The sequence below is a fragment of the Hemitrygon akajei genome, chromosome 11, assembly GCF_048418815.1.
Source record: "Hemitrygon akajei chromosome 11, sHemAka1.3, whole genome shotgun sequence".
NCBI classification, from domain to species: Eukaryota; Metazoa; Chordata; class Chondrichthyes; order Myliobatiformes; family Dasyatidae; genus Hemitrygon; species Hemitrygon akajei.
Window position 1 is genome coordinate 141,857,223 of NC_133134.1, and position 12,301 is coordinate 141,869,523.

The window sequence follows — 12,301 nt, forward strand, 5'->3', positions numbered from 1 at the left end:
CCACTCGACGCCGCCTTCCGCGGAGAGCGACCACTCGACGCCGCTTCCGCGGAGAGCAACCACTGGACACTGCCTTCCATAGAGAGTGACCGCTAAACAGAGTGGCTCGCCTCTCGTCTGCATTTGCCTCAACGATCCAATCTTCCTTGACGCTTCAGTCAGCGAGAAATAGAGTTGATCATGACAGCTCGTGCTCATACTCTCTCCTGGAATTTTCTCAGGGACAGCAACGCTAGATCACTCAATCGAGCTTCAAACTAAGTCACAGGCTCCAATGGTTTCAAAAACATAATTAAGATAAGAATAAGTAGAAGGAGAAAAAGTTAAATAATTGACAATCTAAAAGATGTCACCAAGGAATCCTCATTTGCTGATGCCATTGTGACCTTGTAAACAAAAGTCCATTGGCTTTAACATACTTTCCCTGCCTGATTATCAACTAAACCAGCCAAAAGATTGGGTATTCATTCAGACCAGCCTGACTTGAATCTGTTCACATATGTTTCTAAAGCAGACTCCATTCATTCATTCTTTCCTTCCTTCCCCATGCACATCGATTAGATGTACTCAGTTTCATATTTAATCGGAAAGACAGAATTTCCAATAGCATGGAACTCTTTCTCAAGTCAGTTTGTTTTACTCACTGTTGTGAATCCACTTAACTAATACTGACAGAAAATTGTCTCACTATTTCTTTCCATTATCTCTTCAGTCACACACCAACGCTATCCAAGACTGCAAGAATCTCTCAATGAGACTGGGCATTCAAAATTCATCTCACTTCAGTACACTGTTAAGCAGTGACCCTCCCAAAACAGTATCAATTTCATTGATCTCCACTTCCTGAAGTTTATCCTCCAAGATTTAAGCCTTTGACCTAATTATTGACCATGCACCAACAGCTTCACATGACGAATGGATGCTGGCTCTTGAATCAGCAAGGCTCCTTTACCACATTTTAAGCATAAATAAATCTATTATGTTTCAGGACCTTAAGTACCAAAATTCGACTTTCTAGTGACAACGTATTAAAACATTAGACCAACTTTGCTTTCAATAATAAGGAAAAAAAATTTGTATAACTGAGTTGTCAACTAAACCCTTTCATCTCCACTCAATCCATAAATTCCACCAGATATGACAACTGCTCACAACCAGATTTCTCTGCAGGCTGATGAAAAACTTTCATTCATTTATCTACCTAGGAGAGATAAACTGCTCACAACTACCATTTAAGTTATGACAAGACACTATTTGACAGGGGGGCCAAGAGGGGCACAGAGGGGTGGTTGTGGGCGAGGTGTAAAGGAGGGGAAGAGGGTCAAGGGGAGGTGTCAGCAGATGGAGAGGAGAGATATCTCATGGGATGGAGTATGTATGGTGCCAGAAGCACCTTATCAATTCAACACATATAGGGAATAAGATTTCTAATTTGTTTAAGACAGTGATGGTATAAAAAGCTGAAATAGCAACTAAGGAAAATTTTCCCATTGAAGACAAAGCAAATGTTCATGGATGACAAAGAAGTTTTTAAAATCACGTTCCTTTAAATTTGATGTAACAGATTTTATGCAATTTACCACATGCTGCATACATTTTATTAAAATGCTTTACCTTTAGGCAAGTACTCGAAAATAATAGGATTATCTTCTCCTGGTTGGTCTGACTTGACAGACAAGAAGTTATGCTTGCTCAGAAGTGCAGCTCTCAGGTTAGCCACTGTAGATGCCTGCTGTTCTTCTTTCACGGACGCAACAAACTGAGAAAGATAATTTGATTCTACACCAGCCAGCGGTTCCTCTGGATTCTGACAAAAATCAGATCTGTCTCCCCTACTATCAGAACTACTTGGTTCAGTGACATCCACACCTAAAGGAAAACAAGGTTGCAATCAGTGCATTTAGGAGTAACGCAGATGAATCTTAATATGAGTTTATTAATGAGAATATAAAGGATCATACAAGTGGAGTAACGTTCTTAGTGCTTGCTGCACCACTGCAGCTACTTCAAAGAACAGGAATGTAAATGAAAGTGATTATTCATTTCCGAGTGCAGCAATCAAATTACACGTTACTGAAAATCAAGGACTATTGATGCTGGAATTGTGAAAAAACACAAAGGTTAGGGAGCATGTTTGAAAAGGAAAAAACAGCTTAAATATCAGGTTAAACACCCTTCCTCCACATCCAGAAAAAAGAAAACAGTTCAACTGTAAATTTTTATGATGGAGGGAGGGATACGAGCTGAAGTTATCCACATGATAGGTTAATTGAGTGATTTTTAAAAATGAACATCGCAAGAAGCGAGTAGTTGAAACATGAGAACAAATTTATACAAAACCCATTAAATGCAGTAGCATAGGAGATTCTGTATTTCAGTTTTCATGTACCCTTTTTCTGTGGTCATGCTCTCCATCTGTCCACATCTCACAACTGCTAAATAGAATTTGGCTGTGTGTGTTCTAACTGCTCTCATTAAGCCATCAACCAGATGACTTCATCAATAGTTTAACCGCACATCAACCCTGACCTCGCCCATCACAGATATTCCCTTGGTCCCATCCAAACCTCCTCCACCCTCTCTGCAATTTAAAAATGATTCATTTCCTCTCCCTCACAGTTCAATCAAAGAGTCTTCAACCCGAAACATTAACTGTTTCTTTCTATGGATTGCAACATAACTCACTGAACATTTTCAGCAATTTTTTTTATTATATTTTTGTGCCACACATGACCTCTCAAAGTCCAACAATACATTCCCATCACGAGAGGTGGAAACAGGCTAGGCTGGCCAACAGGGCTATGGTGAAGCTGTATAGGCCAATCCCCTGTACAGCAGATACAATGGGTTACAGAAACATTTATGAGCTCCAACCGTACTTTAGACAAGAGAAAATCTGCAGATACTGGATATCCAAGGTAACACAAACAAAATGCTGGAGGAACAAAGCAGGTCAGGCAGCAAACAAGAGAAAATTTGTAAATGCTGGAAATCCAGGCAACCCACATAAAATGCTGGAGGAACTCAGCAGCCCAGGAGAAAAAAAAGCTGAGGAGTAGATTTGAAAGGGGGAGGGGAAGAGAGAGAGAAATGCCAGGTGATAGGTGAAACTTGGAAGGGGAGGGATGAAGCAAATACCGTAGATTCCGGATTTTAAGCCGCTACTTTTTTCCCACATTTTGAACAGCTTTGAACTCTGCGGCCTTTAAAATGGAGCGGCTAATGTATTATTTTTTTTCATGCCGCCGAAAACATTTTGCCTCGTAACAGTAGACCAATAAAATTGATGAGTAGTTCACAGAGGTCCAATGAAATTGTACGATAAATCAAGCGCACTTTCACAATTAAATTATTGTAAATCAGTCATTTGTACTCACCCTCATCAACATGGAAAACACTCGAAGAAAAGCATTGTGCTGCCTTTATGGCAGTTATTTAGTTTATAATATTTTCGCTTAGTAATTCATTTTCTAGTTAAAGTTAGAAGAGTTTTAACTATATTTGTTTTCTGTACTACATCGCGGGATGCTATGACGTCACACCCGGTTTCGCCGCGTCTTGTGGGAAAAATGCCGTTTGCGATAAAACGGGACAGAGGGAGGGAGCGCATTACGCGAGCAGCTTTGGATCTGAGCGAACGCTGCTTTTAAGTTAAAGGCGATCAATAACTTTTCCTGGTAGGCTGCAGTATATATATTTTTTACCAGTCGTTAGGAGATATTGGAATGTTGTTCAGTAAAGAAGTATACGCAACGTATATTTAAAAGTAGCCGCGTTACGGGCACGGTTCGAAAAAAAGCATTTGCAATATGTATTTGTTTTTGTTACCATATGGATTTAATTAAAAGTTAAAAAATCCTCACGTGTAATATCTTTCTGTGTAAATATCTCATATTACAACGTGGGACACCTGCGGCCGAAAATCCGGTGCGGCCTAAAATCCGGTGCGGCCTTTACAAGTAAAAAATTGATTTTATTTCTAAAATTAGAGCCAGCGGCTTTTAATCAGGTGCGCTCTGTAGTCCGGAATCTACGGTACTTGGAAGTTGAATGTTAAAAAAGACAGAAGGCCATGAAAGAAAGGGGGAGGAGCACCAGAGGGAGGCGATGGGCGGGCAAGGAGATAACATGAGAAAGGGACAATGGGATGGGAAATGGTGGGGGGGGGGGGTCATTACTGGAAGTTTGAAACATTGATGTTCATGCCATCAGGTTGGAAGCTATCCAAACAGAATATAAGGTGGTGTTCCTCCAACCTAAGTGTGGCCTTGTCCCAAAAGTGGAGAAGGCCATGGATGGACATACCAGAATGGGAATGGGAAGTGGAATTAAAATGGGTGGCCACTGGGAGATCCCACTTGTTTTAGAGAACAGAGCGTAGATGTTCAGCGAAGCAGTCGCCCAATCTATGTCAGGTCTCACCAATATACAAAAGGCCACAATGGGATCACCGAACACAGTATATGACCCCAACAGACTCACAAGTGAAGTGTCACTTCATCTGGAAGGACTGTTTGGGGCCGAGAATGGTAGTGAGGGAGGAGGTAGAGGGGCAGGTGAAACACTTGATCCAGTTGCAAGGATAAGTGCCAGGAGGGAGATCAGTAGAGAGGGATGAATGGATAAGGGAGTCGCATAGGGAGTGATCCCTGCAGAAAGCAGGAAGTGGGGGGGGGGGGTTGTATGTTTTGTGCTGGGATCCAGTTGGAGGTAGCGGAAGTTTCGTAGAATTATGTGCTGGATACGAAGGCTGGTAGGGTGGTAGGTGAGGACAACAGGAACCCAATCCCTGGTAGCGTGGCAGGAGGACGGAGCAAGAGCATACATGCGTAAAATGGAAGAGATGTGGTTGAGGGCAGCGTTGATGGTGGAAGGGAAGCCCCTTTCTTTGAAAAAGGAGCACATCTCCTTCGTTCTAGAATGAAAAACCTCATCCTTTTCTTATGGAAAAGGGTCTCAGCCCGAAACATCAACTGTTTACTCTTTTCCATAGATGCTGCCTAATCTGCTGAGTTCCTCCAGCATTTTGAAAGTGATGCCATCGACTTCAGACAACAGAGACAGGAGGTCATCAAAAGCCTAAGCTCCACTGGGAGCTACCAGCCCAAGAAAAAGTGCCACACACAAATGAAGATTTAAAGAGTACTTGAGATTTTAACATTATTAATTTATTTTTGTAAAACTTTAATTAGTTATGGTCGCTGTTAATTAGTTATGGTCCATAAATTACAATGTGATTACAAGTTAACCTATGCTAATTTTGGCTAATGCTGTTCTATTGTTTAAGAAGGGTAGCAAGAAAAAGACAGGGAACTACAAACTGATCAGCCTAACATCAGTAGCGGAGAAGTTACTGCACAGAATTCTGAGGGACAGAATCTACCAGCATTTGTGTAGTCCTTCATCAGTTGAAGTCAACCACTGATGTAGCATCCTAGCTATCTACGTTGTTGGTGCAGCGTTATCTGTAGGTGACGTGAGATACCCGAAAAAGTAGATGAGGGTACAGCAACAGATGTTGCTTTTGTAGACTTTAGTAAGGCCTTCAACAAGTTCCTACATAGTAGGATAGTTTGGAGGATTAGGTTGCCTGGAATTCAAATCGATTCAAAATTGGCTGAAAAGTTGGAAGCAGAGGGTGGTGTTTGAAGGTTCTCTCTTAGAATGGAGGTCAATGCTATGGCATATTATAAGGGTTGGAGCTGGGATTCTTGTATTCTTTATTTAAATTACTTGGAAGTAAATACACAGATTTGATCAGAAAGCGTGCAGGTGACATAAAATTAAAAGCTGTGACTGAGAGTAGAAAAGTTTATCATAGATTAAAAAGGGATCTCGATCAGTTAGGGAAGTAGGTTGCAGAGTGGCAAATGGATTTCCATGTAGATTAGTGAGATGATGCATTTTAGAAAGTTAAACCAGTGTATGACTTATACAATGAACAGCTGGACACTAGGAAGTGTAATAGAAAGAGCGACCTAAGAGTACAGCATATTGTTCATTGATCGAGGTGTTACAGATAGACAAAATTGTGAATAGGGCCTTCATCAGTCAGACCATCAAATATTGGAATTAAGACATTATACTGCAGTTGCAAAAGTTGTTGGTGAGGTCACAATAAAAGTACTGGCTCCTGATTTGGTCACATTGTTATAAGATGTGATTAAACTGGAGAGTGCAGAGAAGCTTTACAAGGAAACTGCCAGGACAAGGCAGCCTTTGGTATAGGGAGAGGTCAACTAGGTTAGATCTTTTTTTTTAGAATGTGTGGCAATCTTATAGAAATGTTTAAAATTATGAGATAATTAGATAAAATGGATGTCCATAGTCTTTCCCTCAGAGTAGGGCAGTCCAGAATTAGGGGACATTGGTTTAGGATGAAGGGTGAAAAGATTTAAAAAGAACCTAAGGGGAATACTTTGAGGCATTGTTTAAGAAGCACTTCGGTGCGTAGGTGGAGAGGCAGGGCATAAAGGGAAATGGGCCAAGCACAGGAACTAGATGGGTAGGCACTGTAGTCAGCAAGGACTCATTGGTCCAAAGGTCCTGTTTATGTGTTGTACTGCTCCATAATTTTAAGTATTGAAGATCCAATTCTTCCAAATAATGCCAAAAAGTCAAAAATAATCACCAGCATATGAAACATTCCAGTTTACTCCCTCATCTACAGGTAGAGAAGAGTGCTGTTACTGAACACGATTGGCAACACAAGTACACTTCTGACTAATGGAATCAAAATTGTTGACTACAATTGTGTTGGGAATTTGCCAGTAATTTAAATCAGAACTTCTCTGCTGATTGAATCCTGCTTACTCACTTTACACTTATGACTTTGTGGCTAAGCATAGCTCCAATGCTATATTCAAGTATGCTGACGACACTGCTGTTGTAGGCCAAATCAAAAGGTGGTGACAAATCATCATATAGGAGGAAGACTGAAAATCTGGTGCCAGATTTCAGAAGGAGACCCGAGGTCCATAAGCCAGTCCCTGTAGGAGGATCAGAGGTGGAGAGGTTCAGCAACTTAAATTCCCCAGTGTTATTACTTTAGAGGATCTGTCCTCAGCAATTACAAAGAAAGCACAACAATACCACTACTTTCTTCGGAGTTTGTGTAGATTCAGCATGACATCTAAAACTTCGACAAACTTCTATATGAGTGTGGTGGAGAGTAGATTAACTGGCTGCATCACTATCTGGTATGGAAACACCAATGCCCTTGAACAGAAAATCCTACAAAAAGTAGTAGATATGACATAGTCCATCAAGGGTAAAGCACTCCCCAACACAAAGCACATTTACATTTAGTGTGGTTGCAGGAAAGCAGCATCCATCAGGAACACACACCATCTAGGATATACTCTCTTCTTGCTGCAGCCATCAGGAAGGTGGTACAGGAGCCTCAAGATGCACACCACTAAGTTCAGAAACAGTTATTACCGCTCAACCATCAGGGTCTTGAAGCAGATGAGATAATTTCACTCAATTCACTTGCCCCATCATTGATATGTTCCCACTTTATGGACTCACTTTCAGGGACTCATCTGACATTCTTGATACTTATTGCTTATTTATTATTAATAAATATTTATTTTTGTATTTGCAGTTTGTTGTCTTTTGCACACTGGTTCAACACCCAAGTTTTTATGGATCTTTCATTGATTCTTTTTCAGTTATTATTCTATCATGGATTAATTATGTCCAAAAAAATGAATCTCAGGGTTGTATATGGTGGCATGTACTTTGATAAAATTTACTTTGAAATTTGACGATAACCCATAGGAATGGTCCTAGGTTTTTGACTTTGTGCAAGGTCAAATGCATCAGTTGTTTCACGACTGGATTCTAGAGTTGGTGTCTGAGCCCATTCTTATGCTGGGCAGAGTGAGTGTAAAAAGCCTCAATGCCAACACATGGTTTTACATGCGGTGCAAATTTCCTTTCAACAGATGCTGCCCGACCTGCTGAGTTCATCCAGCTTTTTTGTACATCTTCTTAGAGCCCAGTTGTTTCAATGGAGCTGGCAGAGCAAAGAGGAAAAGGAGAAACCAATTTCAAGTTATTTTATTTTAGTTTTTTTAAGTTGTACATTGTATTTCCAGTTCATTTTATTTTGTTTATATTCACTTAAATTCTAATTCATTTTAAATATCTACAATAGAAGGACTTATGAAGCTCTTTGCCAACTTGGCCAGGTGAAGATGGCATTTTGCTACCATACATCTAGTTACCCTCAACGCCACTGCGCTAGTCTCTGGGATGCAGTCAGCTTGCAAAATGGGCTGATGGGATCTGGCCCAACTAAGTAAGGCGCATGCTGACAAAACAGGAATTACAGGCAGGGAACTGATATAACTTGTAGCATGATTTAAGTCTGAGATGTCAAGTACTGCATGAACATTAATGATAAGCTAAATGACATTTTCACAAACGAATGCAGAGTACTAAACAATTTCAAAGGATATGCATTTTGTTCAGTTAATTGGAAAAACAATTTGCTTAGCAAACTTAAATATCTTTACATTATAAATGACTTCAACAATGTGCACATTAGGGGGGCATCATGTGATGATGTAGGGTCGAGACGTTGGGAATCCAGCTCCCTCGTAAAAAGTAATGAAATAGGGTTTAAATGAAGAAAAGTTAACAAATATCTACTAGAAACTATTTATAAGTAACTCAGGATTATCTTTTGATATGGCTCCTAAACCGAAACAGAAGAAAGCTACTACTTCGAAGACTGCGCAAATCGGCGGGGAAAAAGGCCTAACCATCTCGGCAAAGCCTCGGACTCAAGTTGGATCTCCTCCCAGCGAAGTGCATGGCACTTCTGATGATGCGGGACAGGAAGTTGCAGCAATGTCGGCGGTCTCCAAGAAGAAACGGCAAGAACAACGCATGCACAAAAGTACGCATCAACAGATATTAACAAAACTACAAATCCCAGCTACAGCTGGAAGTGGAACCGGAAGTGAATCGGAAGTGGAATCAGACTCTTTGGGAAATTCAGAGGAAGAAGAAGAGGAAAAGAAGGAAGAGATTAAAGGAGACATAAAAGATATCCTGATATATATTATGAATGAATTAAAAGCTATAAGAAGGATGCAGAATAAACTCGATAATGTGGTGGAAAAACAAATGAAGATGGATAATAAAGTTAAAGAGATGGAAGTAAAAGTGGAAGAAAACACTGAAAGAATAGATAAGATAGAAGATAATAATCTTGCCTGGACAATAGAAAGAAAACAGATGTTGGAAAAAATAGATGCGCTTGAAAATTCTAGTAGACGAAATAATATCAAAATTGTTGGTCTTATGGAAGGTACAGAGGGAGAAAATCCAATAAAATTCTTTCAAGAATGGATTCCGAAAATGTTGGAAATGAAAGAAGGAAGCCAAGTAATTGAAATTGAAAGAGCACACAGAGCTTTAAGACCAAGACCTCAACAAGATCAAAATCCAAGATCAATTTTGATAAAATGTTTAAGGTACCAAGATAAAGAAATGATCTTGAAAGCAGCTATTCAAGGTGCTAAAAAGAGAAATGGGCCATTGATAATAGGAAGGAAAAGAGTTTTTTTTTATCCAGACATAAGTTACGATCTTCTGAAGAGGCGGAAGGAATTTAATCCAGTGAAAAAATCTTTATGGGAAAAGGGCCATAAATTTTTATTGAGCTATCCAGCAAAATTGATAATTTTCCTGGATAACGAAGAAAGGAGATTTTTCGTTGACTACCGGAAAGCGGAGAAATTTGTACAAGAACTACCTGATGTCCACGAAGAGAAGTAAAGAATTATAGAAATGAAATGGACTAATGATGAAGACTGAAACAAGGTTGGACTTGACGGACATTTATAAAAAAAAATAGTTGAGTATTAATTGGGAGTAGAGACATTAATTACTTTCTTTTTTTTTCTTCACTAATATATATTTTTTTTTGCGGGGGAGCTGGAAGAGCTCCTGATCGATGGCTGCGAGTTTCACGTGTACAATCATGGCGATTGCCATGACCCATAAAATGGGGGGGGGGGGTAATGTTGTGTTCTTTTTATTTGCAACATTAGTGGGGGGGGTACTTTGTTTTTTTTTCTTATATATTAGTTATCTTTCTTCTATTTTTCTTCTTTTTTGCCTGGATGGTTGGGGAGAAACTCATAGCAACATGGAGAATTTTAAAGAGTTCCCAAGATATTATGAATGATTAATTTACTTAATTTTTTAAGTTTTAATGTTAATGGAATTAATGGACCTGTGAAAAGAAAAAGAGTTTTAACATATATTAAGAAAATGAAAGGAGATATAGCTTTTTTTACAAGAAACACATTTAACAGAAACAGAACGTAAGAAATTAAAGAGGGATTGGGGTGGAAATGTCATTGCAGCTTCAATTAATTCAAAATCGAGAGGATTTGCAATTGTTGTTAATAAATCTTTACCAATTAAAATACAAAATGTAATAATTGATTCTGGGGGGAGATATGTGATTATACATTGTCAATTTTTTTCAGAATTATGGACTTTTATGAACATTTATGCACCAAATGAAAATGATGCAAAATTCATACAAGAAGTTTTTTTGAACTTGGCTGATGCACATGATAAAATATTAATAGGTGGAGATTTTAATTTTTGTTTAGTTCCAGTTTTGGATAGGTCAACTAAAATTGCTATAAAATCAAAAGTAATAAAACTAACTTTATCATTAATGAAAGATTTAAATCTGATTGATATATGGAGGAAAATTAATCCAAGAGAAAGAGATTATTCATTTTATTCAAATAGACATAAAACTTACTCAAGGATTGTTTTTTTTATTATCAAAAAATATTCAAGATAGAGTGAAAAGTGTGGAATATAAAGCAAGAATACTGTCAGATCATTCCCCCTTGATAATGACAATGATAATGATGGATAAGGAGGAATCGATCTATAGATGGAGATTTAATTCAATTTTATTAAAATGTCAAGATTTTTGTGATTTTATGAAAAAACAGATTCAATTTTTTTTTGGATACAAATTTACATTCAGTTGAGGATAAAATTGTAGTATGGGAAGCAATGAAAGCATATATAAGGGGCCAGATTATAAGTTATACATCTAAAATTAAGGAATACATGGCAGAAATAGATCAATTGGAAAAAGATATCATAAAGTTAGAAAAAGAATCCCAAAGATATATGATAGAAGAAAAACAAAGACAACTTGTTAATAAAAAACTACAATATAATACACTCCAGACATATCGTACAGAAAAAGTAATTATGAGAACTAAACAGAAATATTACGAATTAGGTGAAAGATCATATAAAATTCTTGCTTGGCAGTTGAAAACAGAACAGGCTTCTAAAACAATAAATGCAATTATAACAAGTGTAAATAAGGTTACTTATAAACCTTTAGAAATTAACGAAACTTTAAAAAAATTTTATACTGAACTATATCAATCAGAATCACAAAATAAGATTGCTGAGATAGATAAATTTTTATCACAAATAACCCTTCCAAAATTAAATTTGGAAGAACAGAAAGGATTAGATATGCCCTTTACATTAAAAGAGGTTGAAGAAGCTTTAGGATCACTTCAGAGTAATAAATCCCCAGGAGAAGATGGTTTTCTTCCTGAATTTTATAAAAAATTTAAAGATTTATTAATTCCTCCTTTTATGGAATTAATATATCAAGTGGAAAGAATGCATAAACTTCCACAATCTTTTTTAACAGCAATCGTAACTGTATTGCCAAAAAAATAGAGATCCTTTAAAACCAACATCATATAGTCCTATTTCTTTGTTGAATACAGATTATAAAATAATAGCAAAAATTTTATCTAATAGAATATCTAAATATTTACCAAAATTAATATATATGGATCAAACAGGTTTTATTAAAAACAGACAATCAATGGATAATATAACCCGGTTACTTAGTATAATTCATTTGGCACAAAAAAGAGAGGAAATGAGTGTGGCAGTTGCTTTGGATGCAGAAAAAGCATTTGATAGATTGGAATGGGATTTTTTATTTAAGGTATTGGAAAAGTATGAGTTAGGAAAATCTTTTATACAATGGATTAAAACCTTAAATATTAATCATCAAGCTAAAGTAGTTGCAAATGGTCAGATTTCAACACCATTTTGCTTAACGAGGTCAACTAGACAAGGTTGCCCATTATCACCTGCTTTATTTGTATTGGCAATAGAACCATTAGCTGAATTAATTAGAACAGATTCAGACATTGGGGGCTTTAGAGTTAATCAAGAAGAATAGAAGATTAATTTATTTGCTGATGATGTTTTG

The 12,301-nt window shown here is 37.7% G+C and overlaps 1 protein-coding gene across 2 annotated transcripts in view; it reads right to left on the reverse strand.

The window, feature by feature from the left end:
• The window catches only part of LOC140736082 (zinc finger and BTB domain-containing protein 46-like), a 97,444-nt gene that overhangs the window by 25,758 nt on the left and 59,385 nt on the right, over positions 1-12,301 (reverse strand). For both annotated transcript variants that reach the window (XM_073061824.1, XM_073061825.1), the window contains exon 4: positions 1,615-1,869. In XM_073061824.1, the coding sequence (XP_072917925.1) occupies positions 1,615-1,869 (255 nt within the window). The remainder of the gene's footprint in view (positions 1-1,614; positions 1,870-12,301) is intronic.